The sequence below is a fragment of the Acinonyx jubatus genome, chromosome C2 (assembly GCF_027475565.1).
Source record: "Acinonyx jubatus isolate Ajub_Pintada_27869175 chromosome C2, VMU_Ajub_asm_v1.0, whole genome shotgun sequence".
In the NCBI taxonomy this organism is placed as follows: domain Eukaryota; kingdom Metazoa; phylum Chordata; class Mammalia; order Carnivora; family Felidae; genus Acinonyx; species Acinonyx jubatus.
This window is the reverse complement of record NC_069384.1, coordinates 85,064,281-85,089,159: the sequence shown is the minus strand read 5'-3', so window position 1 is coordinate 85,089,159 and position 24,879 is coordinate 85,064,281. Positions and strand designations below refer to the sequence as shown.

The following is a 24,879-nucleotide window of genomic DNA, read 5'->3' as shown; positions in this document are numbered from 1 at the left end:
AAGAAGTCAGCTAGGAAGGTATTTCCCCTACTACTAGGATGGAACTGCAGTAAATCCACTGGATTTACAAGGACATGGATTTTCGAGGGTCCATTTTCTAAAGGATACACAAAAGGAGTCACGAATTGTTAGCCACAAATGGCTCAAATTTAACGAACTTCCAATGAATTATTTTCTTAAATAATACTTTAGCATCTTTAATTTTGAGAAACTAAGAATACATTAGACAGGGAAATTAAGATGTAGAGAGGGGTCACATTAAGGCTTCATGAGACAGAATCTATGAATAGAACAAATAAGAAAAACTTTTAAAATACTTTTAAACTATCAGTCTAGGGGTCGGGGTGGGATGTCTATGTTTGCACAGCTAAGACTCAATTTTTCCAGGTCTCATATATCTCACTCCTTGTTTTATTTCAGTCCAGGTCCGGTTGCCCTATGTTCCTTTAAAGCATGGCTGTCCCTCACTAGAGTTGTCTATCCTCTTACCAGTTTATTTCAAATCAAGAAAAAAAATAGTTTTTAAGGCTCCCTTACCCTACTACTGACCAAACATGAAACCCCATCTTCAGCATCCATCTATCCCTCCAAGAGTGCTTTCAAAATCTTTGTTTTTTTCAGGACACTGCAGTATCCTGACCACCACAACCATAACAAATCAATATGGAAGATATTAATAAGAGTATCATTTACCTGACTGTACATAATTTCTTGCTGCTTCAAGGTTTCAAAATCCAGTTTATGTAACTGATGGTTGAGGTGCTTTAGAGAGGAACGAGTTCCCTCAATTTCTGATAAGACAGCTTTTTCTTTCATTGTCTCAGTCTGTAATTCCTGAACTTTCTTAAATAGCACATCTTTCATTATGTTCAATTGAACTTGCACTTCCTGATGATAAGAATAATAGTGATCAATGAAATTATAATACTTTGAAAGGTTTTATTATATGAACATTATAATTTTGGGGGTCACAAATTAACCCCCCAACATTTAGCCCTTCAGAATATAAAAACGCCCTTCCCACAATTTCAGTACATCTCCAACATTTCTTGTAGTCTACTCTATTCTAGTAGATAGAATAGCAGTTTTCTATCCCCACATCATTCACTTTGATCTATCATCTTTAATTCTACCCCATGTCACTCTGACCTTGGAACTTGGCTATGTCACTGGTTTCCTTAGAAAATAAAATAGGGGTGCCTGGGTGGCTCAGTCAGTTAAGCATCCAACTCTTGATTTCAGCTCAGGTCATGATTCCATGGTTTGTAGGATCAAGCTCCAGGTTGGGCTCTGTGGTGACAGCATGGAACCTGCTTGTGATTCTCTCTGTGCCTCACTCTCTGCCCCTCCCCCACTCACACTCTCTCAAAATAAATGAACATTAAAAAAAGAAAGAAAGAAAAGAAAATATACTGCTGAAACACAGCCTGTAAGTTCACAAAAGTTGCTGAAGTCTTGAGAGTGTTACAGGGAAGAAATCACATCACTCAATCTCCCACCTTCTTCTGGACACTATCCAGTGGTGAGCAGGTAAATATTTAACCACCACCAGCAGCTTTCCAGCAGATGGGAGATTAGGGGGAAGAAGCTGATTTTCACTGTATAAATATTCCCAATCTGGCCAATTTCAAGCTACTGACACGATTCTACTAAATGCAGAGTTGGGATGTGATATGCAGTAGCAGATTATTATGTAGCATTTCTACTGTACAGAGGTTACACCGTACACTGTAAATGGAAGTAACCTTAAACTTAAGAGTATAAACAGATAATAGTAAAATGTAGTAAAATAATTTGGAAGTGATGAGTGCTCAGTACTGATTACTTTGTTTTTAATATTATGTATTTAATTATAAGTCTATATAATTTAATTTTTAATAATAGCTATGTTTAGCAGCTGACTTGCAAAATTCCAGAAAGTATAATTATCAACTCTTGTGAGCTGGTAAGAGCTGGCCCAACACACTACTGGCACTACCCCTTACTCACACCTTGCCTCCAGTTGGCCTCCCCACAAGTGCATCCTTCTAGGAAACAGAAACCAGTCCCTGATTCCCACTGCTCATTTCTCAAGAGGCAGATTTGTCTTGACCTCAAGTCTTCATGACCATGTATTCAAGGCTTCAAATAGGTCTCCCATGCCAACATCTGTTGAAAGTTATCATTTTATTTTTTTAAGATTTTATTTTTAAGTAACCTCTACACCCAACATGGGGTGTTACAACCCTGAGATCAAGAGTGCATGCTCTACTGACTGGGCCAGCCAGGTGCCCTGAAAGTTATCATTTTAAAATGTTGAAATAATTTCCCTCTGTGCTCTTACAGCCAGATAAGCATATTTCCCTTTGGCAACAAATGAACTTCAATATGAAAAAAAAAGAAAAATCTGTGATTGGCACATTAAATTTTCACAAAGAAATATAATCTAATATAATCTTATACAATTCACTTTTATATAATAGACAATTTTTATTAGTTTTAACTCCTTCCCAAAGATTGCCTGGCATTTTAAAGTCAGTGCTTGGTGGTTAATAACATAGTACATCTCCAAAGAAAGGATTTTTCCAAAGAACTACAAAACTCAAGAGTATGAATATAACTCTGTTACAGCACAAGCAGCACACATACACTGCCAATCCTATGTTGTTTTCTAATGTAGCTAATTTCAACAATGTCACTCATTTTTTAAATCTTTTTTAACTTTTATTCAGTTTTGTGAGACAGAGACAGAGCGTGAATGGGGGAGGGGCAGAGAGAAAGGGAGACACAGAATCTGAAGCAGGCTCCAGGCTCCAAGCTGTCAGCTGAGAGCCCGATGTGGGGCTCGAACCCACGAATGGTGAGATCATGACCTCAGCCCAAGTCGGACGTTCAACCGACTGACCCACCCAGGTGCCCCTACAATGTAATTCCTTTTTAATGTCATCATCAAAAGTCCTATTTCATATGAATTTCAGTCTTTACAGATTTCTAGTAAGTTCTAATATAGTCCCATCTCATGGACAACTGAAAATCATTCTCTTAGGAGAAAAGAAAAAACCACATACACACAAAAAACATAACTTTTTAAAAATAATGTTGTGTGATTTGGACTCAAATACTGCTCAAGTCCATATTGATGCATGACTTCGTTATTCAGAAATTTAAATATATAACAGCATATTGCAGAAGCTGGATTGTATCTAAATACAAGTGAAACCATACTGGATATGTAGCAAATGGGGGATTTTTGCCATGATCTTCAGCTGCCCCTCAAAGAAGGCAAAAAAGCAGGAAGTAGTGCAAATTGTGTCAGGTCACAGAAGTCACTTTGAAGTTTTCAAAGAGGAAATGGTGAACCAGCCTTTTCCAGTTCCTCAAAATTGGCCTAAATGCTACCAAGATGTCAAAGAGATTCCAATAGAGTTAGTAAAGTAAAGCACTTAAGAGCCCATTTACTAATAAATGGTGCCAGACTGTCAGAGACATTAAATGATAAAGAAATACAGGCAATAAACGTGGACCACTGGGGGGGGGGGGGGTGGAATATGATCACAAACAAACAAAACAAAAAAATGACAGCCTACTGTAAAGGTGGAAATCAATTGTAAAACAGGCATTTTTCCAGGTACGTTTACAATATAAGAACATACATATGAATGACAAGCAGAGCTGTGGACACACTAGGCATTGGGAAGGGATGAGATCCAAGGTAGAGGGGCTACCTGTAACCTTCAAAAGAAGACATCAATATTAAATGCTTAACGTGAAGCTGAAGGAGAATTAGAAGCTTTAAGAGAAGGTCAGAAACCTCTTTAGAAATCCACACATAAAAAGAGGTCTAACAACTCAAAATTCTGATTACAAATTACAAATGGGATCACAAAAGAAAGCAGAGCCTCTTAAAAGACCTCCTATCCCATAATCGTAAGGGTCATTCACTATTGCTAAATGTGTTGTGACTCTTTAAAAACTGAAAGTAAACCTTACCTTCATACTTTTTTCCTCCTCCCTTAGCATATCTTCCAAATTGGTAGCTTTCTCTTCTACAGACATAGTTTTCTCAGTTATCTGCTTTAATTTTTTCTTTACAATCTGATTATGATTTTTAATTTTGTGTAACCTGGAGAGAGTTTATGAAGAAAAAATAGAAAACATGTCTAAAAATTAATACAAACAAACAAGGAATAGTTTATCTTCATATAACTTGAAGGTTTCTTTTGCCATAAACCTTTCTATTACCTTTATGTAAACCCTATATATTTATTAAATACATATCTAATAAGCCACAAAAATATTATTCCTAAGCCTTTATGATGAAAAACCCAGGAAAATTTATTTTCACGTTTAATAATTTAGTAGCTATAATTTTTCAGTTATTTAACAAAAACTTAAATATTTAATAATTTTTCTAGACGTAGTCAAAAACTATAAACATATTTAAATATGTTTTTTCTTACCTTGCTGTTTCTTCATGAATGTCCTTCTTTACTTTGGAAATATTTTTCCGCAGAGCTTCTAAATCACTAGAACTTCTATTCACAGTGGCTTTTAAAGAATCCAGCTATTTATTAGTTAACAGATAGCAATTATATATATTTATTTTACATCTTATAAGGTAATTTCTTTTTTGAGAAGTTCTGTTCTGAACATATTAATTTTTAACCTACATCATACCCATAAACACAATAACGATGTTTCTGTAATACATATTAACAGTTTTTCTTTTTGATCTGATATTACATTTTCAATGACTTATTGTATGATACTGACAAATTACAGAGTCCCACATAGATGTGTGACAGGTACAAAGAGCAAAAGCTTCACAGTATTGGATTTGGCAATGATTAATTGTATATGACAGGCAACAAAAGATAGACAAATTGGATTTCATCAAAATTAAAAGCTTCTGTGCACCAAAAGACAATATCAACAGAGTTAAAATGCAGTCCACAGAGTGGAGAAAATACTTGCAAAATCATATACCTGCTAAGGGATTAATATCTAGAATATATAGAAAATTTCTAAAACTCATCAACAACAACAAAAATAAACTGATTCAAAAATGAGCAAAGGATTTTAATAGACATTTCCCCAAAAAAGATATACTAATGGCCAATAAGCTCATGAAAAGATGTTCAACATCATCTATCACTAAGAAAATGCATGTCAAATACAATGAAATCCCACCTCACACTCTTCCATGAGGATGACTGTCACCAAAAAAAGAAAATAGCAAGTGGTGGTGAGAATATGGAGAAATTAGAACCTTCGTGCACTGTTAGTGGGAATGTAAAATGGTACAGCCACTATGGAAAACACTATGGTGGTCCCTTAAAAAATCAGAAACATAATTACCATAATTGCCATCCAGAAATTCTGAGATAATTGTACACCCATGTTCATAGCAGCATTATCCATAATAGCTAAAACATGGCAGCAACCCAAGTGTCCACTGACAGATAAACGGGTAAGCCAAATGTGGTCCACACATACAATGGAATAGGAGTCAGCCTTAAAAAGTAAGAAAACCTTGACATATGCTACAATATGGATGAACCTTGAGGACACCATGCTAAGTAAAATAAATGAAATAAGCCGTCACAACAAGATAAATACTGTCTGATTCATGTGAAGTTAACTTAGAGTAGTCTCCTAGAGACAGAAAGCAAAATGGTAGTTGCTAGGAGCTGGGAAGAGGGGGGAATGGGGAGTTACTGTTTAATAAGTACAGGGTTTCAGTTTTACAAGAAGAAAAGAATTATGCAGATGGATGATGGTGATGGTTGGATAACATTAGGAATGTATTTAACACCACTGAACTGCATGCTGGGAAATGATTAAGATGGTAAACTGTAGGGGCGCCAGGGTGGCTCAGTCAGTTAAGCACCTGACTTCGGCTCAGGTCATGATCTCACAGCTTGTACTGACAGCTCAGAGCCTGGAGACTGCTTTGGATTCTGTGTCTCCCCCCCCCCCCCAAATAAATATTTTTTTAAAAAGATGGTAAACTGTATGTTATGTGTACTTTAACAAAATTTTAAAACTTGGAGAGAAAAAAAATGAATGAAGTACTAATGCATGCTATATAACATGGATGAACCTTGAAAACATTATTTCAGTAAAAGAGTCCAGACATAAAGTGCTCTGTATGATATGGTTTCATTTATATGAAATGTCCAAAATAGGCAAATCCATGGAGACAGAAAGTAGATTAGTAGTTTCCAGGGCTGGGTAGGTGGAGGCAAGCAGAGTGATTGCTAGTGGGCAAAGGTTTCTTTTTGAAAGAAAAAGACAGTCTAAAATTAGATAGTGGTAATGGTTGCACATCCTATGAAATATTAAAAACCACTAAATTACATACTTCAAAAGGGTAAGTTATTATATATGAATTGTATCTCAATAAACAAATTATGAACAAATGAATGAATGAATCCCTGCATTCTTTTCTGCAATTTAAAAATTTTTAAGAATGAACTATTAGCAATGACATTTAATTTAGGCAAGAAATTTGCTTATTTTACTATTTTAGGATCTTAAGTAATTATTCTTTTTTTGGACAATAAAACATCTTTCCTTCTTTATCAGAAATAAAAAGTATAACAACTTATAGAATGAAACGCTCTACAATATTCCAGTTTCCTGACTAAACAGCAGTAACTTCAGCTAATGTGACTTCAAGACACAGATTTCACAAAAATTCCTTTGTTGCTAACACTCCCTATGGAACAATCTAGTTGGGCATGTGTGCCTGCGAAAGAAGAAATGAACAAAGCAGGAAAAGTTTTGTTCTCTGTTCAAGGTATTTTACCCCTACACTGTCTCACTACCAGACTGAAATATTATCCCTTCTCAAGGTGAGAACCTGAACTTAAGCAAATAGCTCCACCTACTCTGAGTTAAAACCACCATACATATGTAGCACTGGACATGTTATATGTCCACTTCAGGTCATCACTACAATATTCACCTTCACATCTGCCCCTTTGGAAGTTATAATTATGGTTTCCAGTCTAGACCCCTCAGAAGCATTTTGCCTCAAGTCACCTACAAAACACCACGTGTGACAGGCAAGGTGTGTGCTATACAACTCCAGGGGGACCCCTTCATCCCACATGTGATATGACTGGCACTCCTGTTGCCTTCACCAAACAGGGCGCCATTGGAATACCCAAAAAGTTCCACAACGTGAAGGGACATAAGACAAAGAACTAGAAGGCAGTTCCTTAATCGAAGGAGAGCCTTTATGCTTAGTTTTATAGTAATTTGTCATAAACACACAAACCAGTCTTATTAGTTAACATACCTCATCCTTCAGCTGATTTCTATTAGTTTCATGACGCTGATACTCCATTCTACATTTTAAAACTTTCCGATCAACAACAGAAATTCTTTTCTCATACTCTGTGTTATTTGCAATCTCACTTTCCAAAAACTTGATCTTTTCTTTAACCAAATTTTCTTTTTCTCTTATTTCCTGCTTTATCCTTGCTAATGCCTAAGATTAAAAATATGTTAAATATATGTTTAATATGATGAACAAAACAAACAAAAAGGAAATGAGTTATTATTTTTCTATTAAACCAAATTCAGTATTTTATCAAAAATTCTTAGGACAATATTTTCTTTAAAGAGTCTATTTTTAGAGGCCCCGGGGAGGCTCAGCTGGTTAAGCATCTGACTTCACCTCAGGTCATGGTCTCCCAGTTCATGGGTCTAGGCCCCACATTAGTCTCTGTGCTGACAGCTCAGAGCCTGGAGTCCACTTCAGATGCTATGTCTCCCTCTCTCTCTGCCCCCCTCCCTCCCCCCCCGCCTGCCACTTGCACTCTGTCTCTCTCTCAAAAATAAATAAAACATTTAAAAATGTATAAAAAAACGTCTATTTTTATATGAATAAAAACAAAATATTAATAGGCTATACATCAGTATCTATAAGCTCATATTTTTAAGGATTTCTTTCTCTTTAATCTGGTACTTGGCTAAAGAGATGAGAAAAATATCAATCTTTTATCAACAAAAGGTGACATCTAAAAAAACATAACACTGTTGAATATTTCTACATAGAAAGTTGGATTCCAATGGTTTTTCCACATATTTCACAGGACTAGTTTTTTTTTTTTTTTCATCTTTTGAGAATAACATTTTAGTTATTGGTTTCAATAAGAATACCTTCACTCAAGACCTTTGGTCTTAGGAATACAAAATAAACAGAATATACAAAGTAGTAACTGAGATGTGAACAAAGCACCATGGGAACAAAGAGATGATGAAGTCTACCTGAGAAGAATTATCAAAAGGCATTACCTAAGAGGCTTCTTTTAAGTCAGACCTAAAAAAATAAATGGATATGCATAAATTCTCTAATGTGGTTAAGGTGTAGGGTGGGAAGGCAGGCATAGAATGGGCATATATTAAGAAGGGGCAGGTACAGATGAAAGGAATGAGGCTGGAAAGGTAGAGGTTAGGACCCAACTGTGAATAAATTCAATTTTCCAATTGCCATGTTAAAAAGCTTCAATTTTTAAAAAATTTTGTGGTTTTTTTCGAGAGAGAGAGCCCAAGTGGGGGAGGAGTCAGGGGCGGTGGTGGAGAGAGAGAGAGAGAGAGAGAGAGAGAGAGAGAGAGAGAGAGAGTCTTAAGCAGGCTCCATGCTCACCACGGAGCCTAATGCAGGGCTCAATCCCACAACCCTGGGATCATGACCTGAGATGAAGTCAAGAATTGGATGCTGGACCAACTGAGCCACCCAGGCATCCCCCAAGAGGTTCAATTTTTAAGCAATGTGAAACAAAGAAGATTTTAGAGCTGAGGAATAAAAAGGCCATCTATGGTTTTTACAAGTGATGTTGACAGTAATATATTGAATGAATTGGAGGGAGAAGGAAAATTTACTCTAAAATGTATTTCTTTCAAGTTTTCCCAAATGGGGTCCCACCAAACAACTAATCATAGAAAATCAGGTTGGGGGAGGGTATGTGAAATCATATAATTTCAGAGGGTATCTGAAATCAATAAATTTTAGAAATGCGGCAGGTAATATTGTACATATTAGCATATTAAGTGGATATATATCTGAAATGTACTACATTTTTAAAAAATCTTTAATTTATTTAGTCTAGTATTCCTATATGTTTTCTATAACAATTAACATTATATAATGTAGTGTTCTATAGATCTGCTGTGTTTATTCAACCAGACGGGTCAAAACTTCCTAAGTTCATATATGTCAAATGACCATTCGAGAATTTTCTGCCTTATATTGATTTTTCTACCATTTAATCAGATATTCTAACACCTACTTCAACATTCACATTTTTTAACAGTGTTATCTACTCACAGTTAAGTTTATGTAGGTGATGCTGATAAGTACAGTAATGTCCCAAAATTTCTACACTGGAATAAAAGCATAATAGAAAAATATTTTTCCTTTTCTAAATGATGTAAAAGTTTATTTTAAGAAGCCAATTTCAGGGGAGTCTGGGTGGCTCAGTTAAGCATCCAACTCTTCATTTCATCTCAGGTAGCGATCTCATGGTTCATGAGATGGAGTCCCATGTCAGCCTCCACACTGACAGCCCAGAGCCTGCTTAGGATTCTCTCTCTCCCTCGCTCTCTGCCCCTCCCCTACTCTCAAGCACGCTTTCTCCCTCCCTTTCTCTCTCAAAATAAATAAGTAAACTTAAAAAAAAAAAAGCCAATTTCAGGTTCATAGGTTCATATACTCAGACTCCTGCCAAGAAGACACTAAGAAGGCAGGAACTGTTTTGGAGGAAGAGGAACAAGAGATTAAATCCTTTAGCGGTATGAACTAGCTTTCACTGGCTCACCAGAACTGACTGACACATCTCTTTTCAACTCTGTTGAGCAGAGTCACGTTGGTATGGAAGTAGTTTCACCACAGAAATCAGAAATGCTACAAATGGGGAGCCAGTTGTTAAACACTCAGAAGCAAACCCCTACCTATGGAGCCACTTCTTAGCATCCTCCCTATTCTCTTACAATACAGACAACCAGGAGATGTCAATAAGGAACCAATATGAATATGACCAGAGACCAGCTGTATATTTTGCCAAATCAGCAGGCTGAGTCAATTTAGCTGTGGGGTTGTAAGAGAATGCAGTTCTATTGCACATAGATCTGCAGTCTTGGATCTATCACATTTGATTTACAAAGAGGAAGCAGTCAGGACTTGATGCTTAAAACCAAGATCAGCATTAAGAATTAAGTGGAACTCATAGTCAAAACTGGTTCTCCCTTGTTCCTCCAAAGAAGGCATAGGCCACTTTGTTGATAATGTTGGTCACTTACAGACATTTAAAATAAAATATTTACATTTAAGTCACATATAACAAGTAAACCTCATACAGATATGAGAATTCCAAACTTCCAGTGACCTGAGCCGCTTGTCAAATGCCTTTCCATGTAGTAGATTTAGAATGGAAGTTAAAACATCTTCTCATCTGCTTTCTTTCTTCCTCAATTCCTTCTCCTTCCCAACTTTCCCTAATCTTCCCATTTTTACTCACCCCTATTTTGTTCTTTAATGATTTTCAAAAAAACTTCTAAATTAACCTCTGAAAATAGCAAAAGATAACACTAGGTCTATGTTTAATCAGTGTGGTATTCCTTCCCTTCCATGCTTCTAACCTCTTATGGGTGCCTCACTTTCAAAAGTGAAAGCTTTATCACAGTTTAGGTTTCTTTCCTGACTCTCCCTTTTTGTTTCTTGACTATCCACGAAGCTCATTTCCCTACACCAGTAATTACTACCAAATAGCACATACGTTAAATTCAAAACACTGTGGATAACCATGTGTAAGTCAGAGCATTGGCTTTACTGCACCAACATTATCTATTGACTTTCTCGTTCCACATTTCAGAGATGGCAGGATCCAGTCTTCAGCATCATTATACCATAAGTAAATAATCTTCATAAAATCACATATCTAAATGGAAAGAGTTAAGCTTGGAAAACATTTACCAAAACTATTAAACCCTGCTACAAAAGTCACTTTCAAATAGCAATGTGAGTTACATTTGAAATGAATGGGTTAAATACAAAAGAGAATAATACAGTTGAACATTGCAAGGACCAAACAACTACTTTACCAAGGCACAGTTATCAATGTCTCGATCTCTCTTCTGCATCTGTTCTATTGTGTTCTCCCACTGTTTAATGAGTTCTTGTCTTTCATTATGAATTTTACGAAAATCTTGTGCTGCTTTATCCAATTCTAACTGTCAAATACAGAGCAAATAACATTTTTGTGAATTTAAGTGCTTTTGCATACATCCCTTTGACAATTAAGAAATAAAAATACTCACTAAACTAACCTGTGCACTTAGAGTCTCTGTAAGTTCGTTGTCAAGTACCTTTCTTTTCTGATGACATTCCAAAGTCAGTCTTTCTAATTGCAACGTCAGTGCCTATGATGTAGTTACATGTAAAAATATTCATAACTGTTGTTTTATTCACTTAAAAGCTATTAGCATGTCTTACATTAAGTATTATTATATTATAGATACACATTTATTTGCCATCTAAAACAACTACGAAATAATTCATACATTTCCTTTTAATTCCAAAGGGTTGCAATGAAAACTAAATTGTTTCTAAAAAGACTTTTAATACTTTTTAGTTAGAAAAAACATTAACAATTTGTCATTTAAAATAATGCATTTTGTATCATATCTATTAGAAAATATCATGTTTCATAATACAAAAGTATTAACAGATTTAATTACAAGTAGATTTTAAGTAATGGTTATAATAATATATTAAGTAATCAATAACACTATACTCTCAAATCAGCAAACACTATGTTAAATTCAAACCATTATTTAGATAAAAGTAGTTAAAATATTTATACAACATTTTAGTAAAAAACTTTCTTCTCTGAAATACTTTTGAGAATTCTTCTCAATCAGAATTGAGTCTGTGGATTCCTAAATGATCAGTGGGTTTCAGAGGATCTATAAAACTCTCAGTAAAATTTTGTAACTATTTGAGTACAGTCATTTTTCTAAAGAGAGGATCCTTGGCTTATTAGATTGTCAAAGGAGTCTCTGACTCAAAAAAGTTTAAGAACTACTGCTTTAAAATTATAAATCTAATTTCGGTAAAAAGGATCACATACTACAGATTCAGAGAAAACCTAACATTACAATTTATAATTTCTCACCCTAATTTTATTATCATCTTGTTGTGCGTACTTCTGAAGAATGAGGGCATCACTATCTTTATGAGCTGATTCTTCTAACCAGGCTTCCAAGGCTTGCTGGTCCCAGTTCATCTGACATTTCAAACTATCCAATTTTTGAGTAGTTTTAAATATGTTAGTCTAATTTCCAAAGAAAAGGGTTAGGGAGAGATTACAAAATATTATTTACTATACAAACTAAAATAAAACATTACATACTATAGAACATATTAAAAAGGAAAGAAGAAATCCTGTTCTTACCACTACATATGTGTGTGTGTGTGTGTGTGTAACATACCATGTTTAATCATGTAACCATCACATTTATATTTAATTCTTTAGTTATAAAATAGAAGGGAGAAGATTATAAAAGATGAGAATCATAGTTGAGCCATAGGTTGTTTAAAAAGGCTTTAGGGAAACTCCCCCAGAGCAATCTCTAATATTAGTCACTCCACCAAATCTGAATAAAAATAAAGTACTTGATATGCTAACTCAAGCCTGAGACAAGTCCCCTACAGCTCCAATCAGATTGCTGCCACTAAGAGGTTGTATGGAAATTTTAGAAGTACTTCTAATTGAAATAAATATAGTTGTTAAGGAGATAAAAATGTTTCTGTAAATGTATCATTTAACAAATCTAGATCCACAAAACAAATCAATATGCAAACAAGTACAAATTAATATAGTAAAATATGTATGCATACATATACATATATATGTGTTTATATATATATATATATATATATATGTATGTATAAATATATATATATATGCATATGTAAAGAGAAGAATCAAATTTGGAAAGAACGTCCAAATCAGGTAACTAAAAATGAAGGAAAAGAGAAAAAGAGTTTACAGTAGCTTAATATTAGAGTCATAGGCTGGTAAATTAATATGAAAGGTAAAAATTTTGAATTAAAAATGAAAATATTAAAAGTAATTTTTAATGTGGCCCTTAAAAATATATGAATAAATTATGCCTAGTGTCATATGATACTTATGAATAAATGATGCTTAGTATTGCATAGTAGATAGCCAGTATGGTACTCTGCACATGGTATAGCTCAATGACTATTTGGCAAATGAATAGTAGGAAAATAAGTGCAACATTCTATCATTGTTTCATTCAAATGACAACTCCGCAAGCCTTTCATTGTCCAAAAAACAATGTTTTTTGTAAATGTCAGGAAACTAATGAATGCCCTTCCCATACAGAAAAGAAAGAAAAGAAAAGAAAAGAAAAGAAAAGAAAAGAAAAGAAAAGAAAAGAAAAGAAAAGAAAAGAAAATCAGTGTTTGCTAGTGAAGGAAAAAAGAACTAATAGCACAAAATTTTAAGTAACATTTCAACACATACTTCCTTATCACTTTTCTTCTCTTGTATTGAAGCCACTTCATTTTGTAGTCGTTGGATTTCATCCTTCACTCGTCCCAGTTCTCTCTCAGCAATGATCTTAAAATGCTCTTCACTTTCAATCTCATGCTCTCTTGCTTTACAAAGAGACTACAGAATAATTTACAAGATAGAAAGACTTTTTAATTTTTAACATTACACAATATTTATAATAACCCATTAGCCCAAAAAAAGTTCCCACAAGATACTTAGATTAAGTACGAGTAATTCCACTTCTCTGAAACCTAAACCATGTTAGACTTTACAATTCAGTGTAGTTGGTGTTGCTTACTAGTTGTAAGAAAGTCAGTTCATGGAATGACCTAGAAGAAAATACTGTTGTCAGCCATTTTTAGATTTTATGTTGGTCTAGAAAAACTGCAGAAAATCAAAGTTTATATGGTAAGAGTTAAAAAGATATAACTCATGACTTACCTAAAAAATAAATAAAATTTATTTAAAAATACTTTAGGAAATGGGTTGTTTCTATAAACTGACTACATAAGCTGATTGCAGAGATAATTTATAAAAGACTATGTAAACACCGATGGTTATAAGTATTTCATAGAATATATTAGTAAACAACCATGCCTTTGTGTTAAGCTTTACTCAATAAAATTGTATTTATTGACTACTGAGTTTGTAGTGCTTCTAAGTTATCACCATCAGTATTATTTTTACATTATTAGAGCTGTTAATGCTATAGGAAGTTTATTGTCTTCTATAACTATTATCCGATTTAACTGAGGTTTGACTATAATGAAATATACACCCACAGAGAATTTGACTTTCTTTTTTTTTTTAATTTTTAAACATTTATTTATTTTTGAGAGACAGAGAGAAACAGATTGTGAGCAGGGGAGGAGCAAAGAGAGAGGGAGACACAGAGTCTGAAGCAGGCTCCAGGCTCTGAGCTGACAGGCTGACAGCAGAAAGCCTGGTGTGGGGCTTGAACCCATGAACCACAAGATCATAACCTGAGCCAAAGTCAGACCCTTAACCGACTGAGCCACCCCTAGAATCTCTGACTTTCAAATCCCCAACTCAGTGGTTTAATAACTTAAAGAATGATGTTGTCCAGTTTATTAATTAATCATATCAGGATTCAAAACTCTCAAGTATTGCTTCTAAAAGTTCATCAATTTGCTGCTTCCTAATAAAATCTGTAAACCACAAAATGGTTACTTATCAATATTAATTATAAATTGGTATTAAAAACATGCTTTGTTCACTATTAAGAATTACATACCTTTCAAAGAAAGGTAGATGCATTTTTAAAAAAATAGTTTGATATGGAAGTTAGTAAACTCTCCAATGCTGATTTGCTGAGCTATTTGCTGGGCATCATCAGGGAATGATGTTCTACACATGAATAGATTGTCCATAAAACAAATATACTTATCACTCTAAGTTTTAACTTTTATTATTTGTAGTAATATTTCTAAAATGCATTATACTTTCCCCAGTTATCTTAACTAGTGTCTTAGATATAATTTAACTTTCCTACTATCTCAGGATCCTAAAATAATGTGGTGTCCTAAGGGCTACTGAAATGTGTGAACTATTTGTTCCCACTCAAAAAGGCCCCAGTGGGTCATGCTGTAAAAGTGAAAATGAGGTGGAAATTCTGTCACATGTTATATTAGGTCTATTTTGGCTTAGAATTTTTCTCATTGCCGTCACTGTACCCTTCTCATATAATCTGCTGCCTAATATTACGTTACACTGTATGAATGATTTCTTCTTTCAAATGAGTTAATTATTCCTTGAACTTGGTGACGGTAGCAAATTCCTCAAAAGCCTTTTTTTCCTACTTACTTTCAGGTTCAAGGTTACATTCACAATAGTTAGCTATGCTAAAGTTTCGTGTATGTCTAAAATAAAATCACAGATGTATATGCAATGTGAAATGTTCATGACTACACATGACCTAATCAACATGAATGTCAACATTACTATACCTGCGTAAACGAAAACTCTTGCTTAACATTTTTGAAGTGAGAAGTCATAGCATTAATTCGATCTTCATAGTCACGTAGCTGATCTTGCAAGCTTGACTTTTCCTCCTGCAGCTTTGACAACTGTAAATAATACATGTGATAATTTAGACATTGCTGTGGGAAAATTAGCACTATATTAAAATAGAATAGAAATCTCTAAGATTTCTCAGAAATCTTTCAGGAACCACCGCTAAAACGCAATTTTCATACAGCAGTACTTAAAAGGAAAAAAAGAGATCCTATTACATAATTAAACCACAACATCTCTAGAGCAAACAAGAGCATAATAACAGATGTAACAAAAACACAGAACACAAACCATAAATTTTAAAAGCAGCGGACGTCAGGTATAACAAGCTCCTCCCTGAGCTATTCAAAATAAACAGATTTTGGACAGAGCTTAACAGAACAGAACAAACTTCCATGTGCTTAAGACCTCTTTCTTAATGTATGTTGTGTGTCATTGAATTAAAACCCTGAATAGAAACAAAACAATTTAAATGCATAGCAAACACACAAACAAAAAACTTTAGGAAATTACAAGATAGATTCCCAGGACAATTAGAATACATCACCCCTCAAAACAATATAAAAGCTCAACATAACAAAAATATCCTTCCTTATAGTCTTGATCTGTGGTTCCCAAATTTGGGGCTACAACCCAGGAGGAGCACAACAAATCCACTAAGTGCAAAAGACGCTATTTGAATTTTTTAAATAAGGAAGTAATAAAATACTAATGTACTATATGTTATCTCTGGTATTTCATTAAACATAGTAAATCATACTAAATATGTATTTTTGCTTTTTATTTCATTAATTTCAGTTTTTCTTCTAATTCCCTCTTTGGTTCACTTTCTTATTCTTTTTTAAAAATTTATTAAGAACAGGTTTTAATTATTTTACTTTTTTGTTACATTGATGCTATAGACTAAATGTCTGTGTCACCCTCAAATTCATATGCTGAGGCCTTTACCCACAATGTGATGGTATCTGGAGGTGGGCCTTTGGGAAGTGAGTAGGTTTAAATTAGGACATGCAGGTAGGACCCTCATTGTAAAATTAGTGTCTTTGTCAGAAGAAGAGAGACCAGAGCTTGTTTTCTCTTTGCCATGTGAGAACACAGTGAGAAGGCAGCCATCGGCAAGCCAAGAGGAGGGCTCTCACCAGAACCCAACCACCCTGCCACCCTGATCTCCACTTATAGCCTTCAGAACCGTGAGAAATAAATGTCTTTTTAATAAATCATGTCTTTTTACTCACACACTCTATGGTATTTTGTTATAGCAACCCAAGCTAACTAAAGCATGGATTTAAAAATGAAGGCATTTAAGGCATTTAAGCCTGTAACTTTTCTCTAAGTAAGATTTTTCCTATTTCCAGCGGATACAGGTATGAAGCAGTCTCTTTTTATTGTTTTCTAAAAACTAACTTTTCCCTTTCAATTTCTCCATGATAGAAGAGTTATCTAGGTTTCTGAGAAATTGGCCTAAGTGTTTAAGATGGATGTGTTAGTCAGCTCAGGCCGCCATAACAAAATATCATAGACTGAGTGGCTTAAAGAATAGAAATCTATTTCTCCGAGTTCTGGGGGCCAGGAAGCCCAGGATTGAGGTACTAGAAAATTTGGTTCTGGTGAAATCTCTCTTCCTGACTTGCAGACAGTGCCTTCTAGCTGCATCTTTAAATGGTGGAGAGAGAGAGCGCTGGTCTCTCTTCCGCTTCGCATAAAGATATAATACCATCGTGGGAGCCACATTCTCATGACCTCATCTAAGCCTAATTACCTTCAAAAGGCCCCACCACCAAATACCAACACACTGGAGATTAGGGCTTCAACATTTGAATGGGAGGGGCAGGCAAACAGTCCATAAAATGGAGAATAATTTTTAAATCATTTATTATAAATCCTATTGGCTTATGATCAGAAAAATATGGCCTATAAAATTCCCACCACTCATTTCTCTAATTTTGGTAAAATGTACATAAACATACATTTTATCATTTTAACCATTTTTCAGTGTACATTAAGAAGAGTGTCATTCATCGGGTTGTCTAGGTAGCTCAGCCCATTAAGCATCCAAATCTTGATCTCAGCTCAGGTCATGATCTCACTCGAGCCCCACGTCAGGGTCTGCACTGGCAGCATGGAGCCTGCTTAGGATTCTCTCTCTCTCTCTCTCTCGCTCTCTCTCTCTCTCTGCCCCTCCCTTGCTTGTGTGCTTTCTCAAAATAAATAAACTTAAAAAAAAGAAGAATGGCATTAAGTACATTTATGTGTTGTGCAACAATTGCCACCATCCACCTAAAAATTTTCATCTTCCCAAACTGAAACTCTGTGCCCATTAAACCCTAACTCCCCATTCCTCTTCTCCCCCACCCAGCCTCTGGAAATCACCATTCTACTTGTGTCTCTATGAACTTGACTACTCTAGGTATGTCATATAAGTGAAACCATACAGGATTTGTCCTTTTGTGTCCATCTTATTTCACTTTGTATAAGGTCCTTAAGGTTTATCATTCACTTTTTTTTTTTTTTAATTTACATCCAAATTAGTTAGCATATAGTGCGACGACGATTTCAGGAGTAGATTCCTTAGTGCCCCTTACCCATTTAGCTTATCCCTCCTCCCACAACCCCTCCAGTAACCCTCTGTTTGTTCTCCATATTTATGAGCCTCTTCTGTTTTGTCCCCTTCCCTGTTTTTATATCATTTTTATTTCCCTTCCCTTATGTTCATCTGTTTTGTCTCTTAAAGTCCTCATGAGTGAAGTCATATGATTTTTGTCTTTCTCTGACTAATTTCACTTAGCATAATACCCTCCAGTTCCATCCACGTAGTTGCAAATGGCAAGATTTCATTCTTTTTGATTGCTGAGTAATACTCCATTGTATATATATACCACGTCTTCTTTATCCATTCATCCTTCAATGGACATTTGGGCTCCTTCCATACTTCGGCTATTGTTGATAGTGCTGCTATAAACATGGGGGTGCATGTGTCCCTTTGAAACAGCACACCTGTATCCCTTGGAAAAATGCCTAGTAGTGCAATTGCTGGGTCGTAGGGTAGTAGTTCTATTTTTAGTTTTTTGAGGAACCTCCATACTTTTTCCAGAGTAGCTGCACCAGCTTGCATTCCCATATCATTCACTTTTAATGCATTAAGGTTTTCATCCTGGTAGAGTAAATGATCCACCTTTGTTAAATGGTTTACAGACATATTTTTTAAACTGTTTATTTAAGGGATATATGCTCTGTTTTTGCTTTTACTGCATTATTCATACCTTTATATTCTTATTTTTGTCTATTAGAACTGTCCAATTCTGATGTCAATATTGAAGTATCCTACTACAACTGTATTTTTGTCAAAGTCTACTTGTATTTATAATAGTTTCTACTTTTATGTACTTAGTTGTTATGTTGTTTGGTGCATACAGCTTTATGACTTTTATTTTCTTCATCAGTTACTAACTTTTATAATTGCATAATGAACCCAGAGCAAAGGCATCTGCTTTCCTAATGAAAGCATAATGATTAACTCTCCACAAGTTGATAATTCCTTCCCCACAGAATATCCAGGCATTTTTTTGCTCCTTTTAAATATAAAAGGACATGCAAGGACCACCAGATATTTATTGAAGACTTACATCAAGTGAGAGATATCAAGATAAACAAGTAAAAAGATCCCAAAGGAAACATAATTCAAGACACAAAAAAGAACTAAACACACACACACACACACACACACACACACACACACACACACACACACACACTTAGATTGTAAATGATATTGTACTACTAAAAGAAGACCAGGTGCTACAAAAAAGCAACAAATAACCTGAAAATCAAAAATATGATATAGTTGCCAAAACAAACTACAATGTAAACATAAAACAAAACCCTAAAAGCTTCCAGACATTAAAATTGCAACCTACAAAGAAATGGAAATATTTCTAATAGCAGATTACTCACCAACATCACTACTGGAAGATAATATTTTTCCAAATTCTTCATAAAAAAATTTTTAACCTAGAACATTTGACTCTGCCAACACCATCAAATGTGAGATTAAATAAAAAACATTTTCAGATTCAGGGTTTACCTCCTATACACCCTTGTTAGGAAGACACAAGGAAGTATTCCTTATTTTGAGATAAGGAGATAAGGAGATAACCCAAGAAAGAAGATATGTGACTTAGGAAGTAGAGCATCAACCACGTAAAAGAATAAAGGGAATTCTGTAGTCCACAGTTGGGAAATAGGTCTGTGGAAAAACAGTCCATATTAAAAAAACACAGGACTCAGAAGGAAGGAGTAGAGGCAGAAAGAAGGTATCTTGAAGATCTGATACTGTGATTAAAAGAATCCAAACTTAAAGCAAGCAATGCAAGAAATCAATTGGCAACCAAGGATGCAAGGAATCAAAAGCACAAAACAATGGACGCTTCTTGAAACAACTATTTGAGGATAGGACCCAACTAGGCAAAAGATGAATCAAAGTGAAAAATCCAAGAAAAGATAAACTGAATAAAAGTGGCTACATTAAGGACCATTAAACCAGTTTAAATATAAAATTAAGTCTGGGCGCCTGGGTGGCTCAGTCGGTTAAGTGTCCGACTTTGGCTCAGGTCATGTGATCTTGTGGTTTGTGAGTTTCAGCCCCGTGTCAGGCTCTGTGCTGACAGCTCCGAGCCAGGAGCCTGCTTCAGATTCTGTGTCTCCCTCTCTCTTTGCTCCTCCCCTGCTTATGCTCTGTCTCTCTCTGTCTCAAAAATAAATAAAAACATTAAAATTTTTTTTCATATAAAATTAAGGCTAAACACTTGTAGTAAATTAAAGGCACTGAATGGAATAAAAAATAAAGCTTGATAATATAAAAATAATAAAACCACTATTTTTTAATAGTGGTAATATGGGTAAAAAGATGGTGTAAAGAAGTGAGAGAGCTAATTTCTTTGCTTTAAAAATGAAAAATGAAAGGGCAGGGAGTCAACCCATAACTGCCTACAAATGAAACAAAGAATTTTTTAAACAATAATCTAACCATTTCTTCTTATGCAGTTTTTCTTAATGTTAAGAAAGTTTCTTAGCAATCACTATCTCTTGTAATCAAGTAATATTTACCTGAAATTCAATAATTCCTTTCTTTTTTTCTCTTAAGACAAATAAAATTAAAATTTTTATTAAATAAAAATGTTTATGTTAAAAACAGCACATATAGTAGGATTCCATTTTAATAATACTTCTGTCTTATGCAGAAGAATGAACCTGGAGCACTTTCTTACACCATACACAAAAATAAACTCAAAACGGATAAAAAACCTAACTGTAAGACAGAAAGCCATCAAAATCCTAGAGGAGAAAGCAGGCAACAACCTGATTGTTTGACCTCAGCCACAGCAACTTCTGGAGACTTGACATGTCTTCAGAGGCAAGGGAAACAAAAGTAAAAATGAATTATTGGGACCTCATTAAAATAAAAAGGTTTTACATGGCAAAGGAAACAATCAGCAAAACTAAAAGGCAACTGACGGATGGGAGAAGATATTTGCAAATGACATAGCAGATAAAGGGTTAGTATCCAAAATCTCTGTAAGGAATTTAACAAAATTAACACCCAAAAAACAAGTAATCCAGTGAAGAAATGGGCAAAATACATGAATAGATATTTTTCCAAAGAGGACATCCAGATGGCTAACAGACACGAGAAGATGCTCAACATCACTCATCATCAGGGAAATACAAATCAAAACCACAATGAGATATCACCTTACCCCTGTCAGAATGGCTAAAATTAACAACTTGGGCAGCAACAGATGTTAGCAAGGATGTAGAGAAAGAGGAACCCTTTTGCACTGCTGGTGGGAATGCAAACTGTGCAGCCTCTCTGTAAAACAGGATGGAGGTTCCTCAGAAAACTAAAAATAGAACTACCTTACGACCCAGCAATTACACTACTGAGTATTTATCCAAGGGATACAGGTGTGCTGTTTTGAAAGGGCACATGCACCCCAATGTTTATAGCAGCGCTATCAACAATACCCAGAGTGTGGAGAGAGCCCAAATGTCCATCAACTGATGAACGGATAAAGAAGATGTGGTGGGTACACACACACACACACACACACACACACACACACACACTGGAATATTACTCGGTGATCCAAAAGAGCGAAATCTTGCCATTTGCAACAATGTGGATGGAACTAGAGTGTATTACGCTACAGGAAGTCAGTCAGAGAAAGATAAATATAATATGATTTCACTCATATGTGGAATTTAAGATACAAAACAGATGAATATAGGGGAAGGGAAGCAAAAATAATATAAAAACAGAGAGGGAGACAAACCATAAGAGACTCTTAAATACATAGAACTGACAAACTGAGGGCTGCTGGAGGGGTGTTGGGTGGGGGGGGGGAAGGACTAAATGGGTGAGGGCCATTTAGGAGGGCGCTTGTTGGGATGAGCACTGGGTGTTATATGTAAGTGATGAATCACTAAATTCTATTCCTGAAATCATTGTTACACTATATGTTAACTAACTTGGATTTAAATTTTAAAAAACAATGATACTTCTGTCTGTCTTTTCTATCTATATAACTGTAGACTATGATGTCTGGAATATTTGTTTAATGCCATGATAGTCACTTCTAGAGTCAACAGTGGGTATTTTTTATTTTTTACCCTTCTGTTTGAATATCTTAAACTTATTAGAGTTGCCTTTTTAATGCCACTGTTTATTCAGGTAAAGTGATTCTGGCCTTCACTCTTCTTTTTATTGCTCCGTAATATTTTTTAAATAGCTAATATAATTAATACGTATATAAAATCATATGAGACAAATATTATGGCAATAATAAAAAAACTAATATTTGATTGGAACTTTAACCCACATTAATATCCTTAGAGCTGTAAACAACCCTGTGAAATGATTATTTATTTCCAGTTTATATAAGAAGAAACAGGTTCACTGCTGGTAAGTAGGATCTGAACCCAGGGCTGGAAACTTGTTAATATTATTATTCCTCAGTACTCAGTGCCAAATTTCTTCCTTTTGTTTTTTTTAGTGCCAAATTTCTTATATTCCCTAATGTTGCCCTTCATTAAAACAAAGCAACAAAAAACTGCAGCTATCTAATTTAGACATTAGTAAACAGGTCAGAATATTTTGAAAAAAAAAACTTCAAAAAACCGTGATGGATTTTCATTTTCTTTTCCAAGGGAAGAAAACCTTCTCTTCCATTCTACAAAGTAATGTAAACATCATCTGTTTCTGGATCCTCCTCTACACAACACACTGCCATGTGACAGAACTTCAGACTAACTGCTAAAGGTTTTTAAAAGTTTTCTGAGCCAGATGCAATTTTATTTTTAACAACTACTATGCATTCATTGGTTGCAAGCCGGTGTAAAATATTCCTTACAACGTAAAATATTTTTATATCACTCTGTGACAACATCCTCACTTTGAAAAGCTGTAAACTGCACATTTTACATTCTTACTAGAACGTCTCTCTTGAAAATATTTCTTCAAGTCCCTTTCAACTTTAAATGTCTTAGGCAGAAACTCAAAAAGTAATGTCAACCAGAGCGTGATTTGCTTATAAACATCCGCAAACAACTGTTGCTAGGAAAACCTCAGAGTCCCTTTGCAAGCCGCGCTTAATTCTGAGGAAGGGAAAAGGGGACGCAGGAACCAGACTTTCCTCTCCTGCCCCTGAGGCGAAATGGAGTGGGAGGGGAGAGAGTAACGATTCAGACTTTATAGTCGCGAATATCAATCATCCTTTCAATATACATTTTGTAATGCTTTGCAAGTACCGTAATGGGCAAACAGGTTAGGGAGGAAGGAGATGGTGCGGTGAGCATTAGACAGAAAGCGATAAAACTGGGGACGGAAAAGGGAAGAATAAAACGGTTGGGGTATTCCTGCCAACCAAGAAACTACCCCCTCTTTCCCGGCCTTCTTCACCTGACCCTTACCTGATCTTCCAGGATCCTGTTCTCCTCGTTTGCCACCGGGATGGCGAACCCATCGTCCCAATGCAGCTCCGCCAAGAATTCATTACTCATGATGGCAAAAGGATAGAGAACCTCTGACAGGGTGGGGAGGAAAGATCTACCTTCTCGTCTAGCCTGGGAGCAGCACACGAGGCAACTCCCTACACCCGCAAATCTCCCTAGTAATTACCACGATAACCCCAGCAACCGCCCCGCGTCCTTAGTTACCAAACAGGAAGTGCTCAAGCAGGAAGGCAAAACTTCCGGTTGAGAACTCTTGCCTCGGTCCGGAGCAGCTTTTCATTTAAACTTCCGAGGAAGCGAAGCAATTACTCCACAGGTTCGCTGGGGTTGGCGGCCCCAGCATAACTATCCCTCAAGTTGCAGCTCGGGATCGTCCCCTGGGGCGCTCCCAGAGAGTGTAGTCTGTGGCGCCTGCGGTCTCCGGGGGACACTGGGAGCGGGAATGGCATTGCGCCCCGCAACTGCTGGATCACACGCAGAAGATGAGACCTATCGAAAACAGACTTTTCTTTTCAAGTGGTGTTTGAGTTTCATCCGTAGATGAAATCTCGTCGGCTGAGGTAGACTGATATTTTGAAGCAGAATTCACTCCCTAGAATCACTGATGTGTGTTTCCATCTTTTGTTTTAATCTCCTGGTCTTCCTCCCCGTGTTCATCTGCCCTTCGCAGCGTCTTAGCTGACCGCGGACATGGACTGCAGCAGGGTTTGGTAGTACCCCCACCCCCGCCTCACCACTCCTACACTTTTCGCTGTACGTTTTCTATTAACATACACAAATCTTCAATTTCACATAAAAATCTGTATTTCTTCCTAATCTCCAAAAAAGCTAGGCAACACTGAGTCCACATTATCATGAAGGCATTCGGCTGAAGAGTCCCAGTTAGAGTGGCAAGCACTACACCTATTCAGTAATTTGAATTACCTGCTCAGCACTGGTAGGTATTTGAGTTTACCGCCTCTGTTGGTTAGCATCTCAGAACTGGAAAGGATAAAACTATCAACTAATCTAATCCTGTTATTTTCCAAACAAATAAACTGAGGCTCCCTGAGGTGAAGCGATTAAAGTCAGCAGAACCTAAATGAGGATACAGATCTCCTACTACAAACTATGCTGTCTGCAATGAGAGTTGTTCTTGGCTGAAATACCCTCTATTACGGCATCATGAACATAAATTAACTTTGCTTATCGAATAAGCAACTATCTGTAGCCTTTTTTGCCCTTCTGAATTTTATTTTACCATTATCTTGTTACGCTTTTTATTATA

At 35.7% G+C, this 24,879-nt stretch overlaps 1 protein-coding gene across 1 annotated transcript in view; it reads right to left on the bottom strand.

The window, feature by feature from the left end:
• Positions 1–23,816, bottom strand: part of CCDC39 (coiled-coil domain containing 39) — a 44,509-nt gene extending 20,693 nt beyond the window's left edge. The window contains exons 1-10 of the mRNA XM_015072854.3: positions 23,571–23,816; positions 15,539–15,658; positions 13,542–13,688; positions 12,165–12,323; positions 11,317–11,409; positions 11,092–11,220; positions 7,286–7,477; positions 4,440–4,543; positions 3,970–4,102; positions 694–888 (exon numbers count right to left, since the gene is read on the bottom strand). Of these exons, the coding sequence (XP_014928340.3) occupies positions 694–888; positions 3,970–4,102; positions 4,440–4,543; positions 7,286–7,477; positions 11,092–11,220; positions 11,317–11,409; positions 12,165–12,323; positions 13,542–13,688; positions 15,539–15,658; positions 23,571–23,660 (1,362 nt within the window). The 5' untranslated portion in view covers positions 23,661–23,816. The remainder of the gene's footprint in view (positions 1–693; positions 889–3,969; positions 4,103–4,439; positions 4,544–7,285; positions 7,478–11,091; positions 11,221–11,316; positions 11,410–12,164; positions 12,324–13,541; positions 13,689–15,538; positions 15,659–23,570) is intronic.
• Between the last annotated feature and the right edge of the window lie 1,063 nt (positions 23,817–24,879).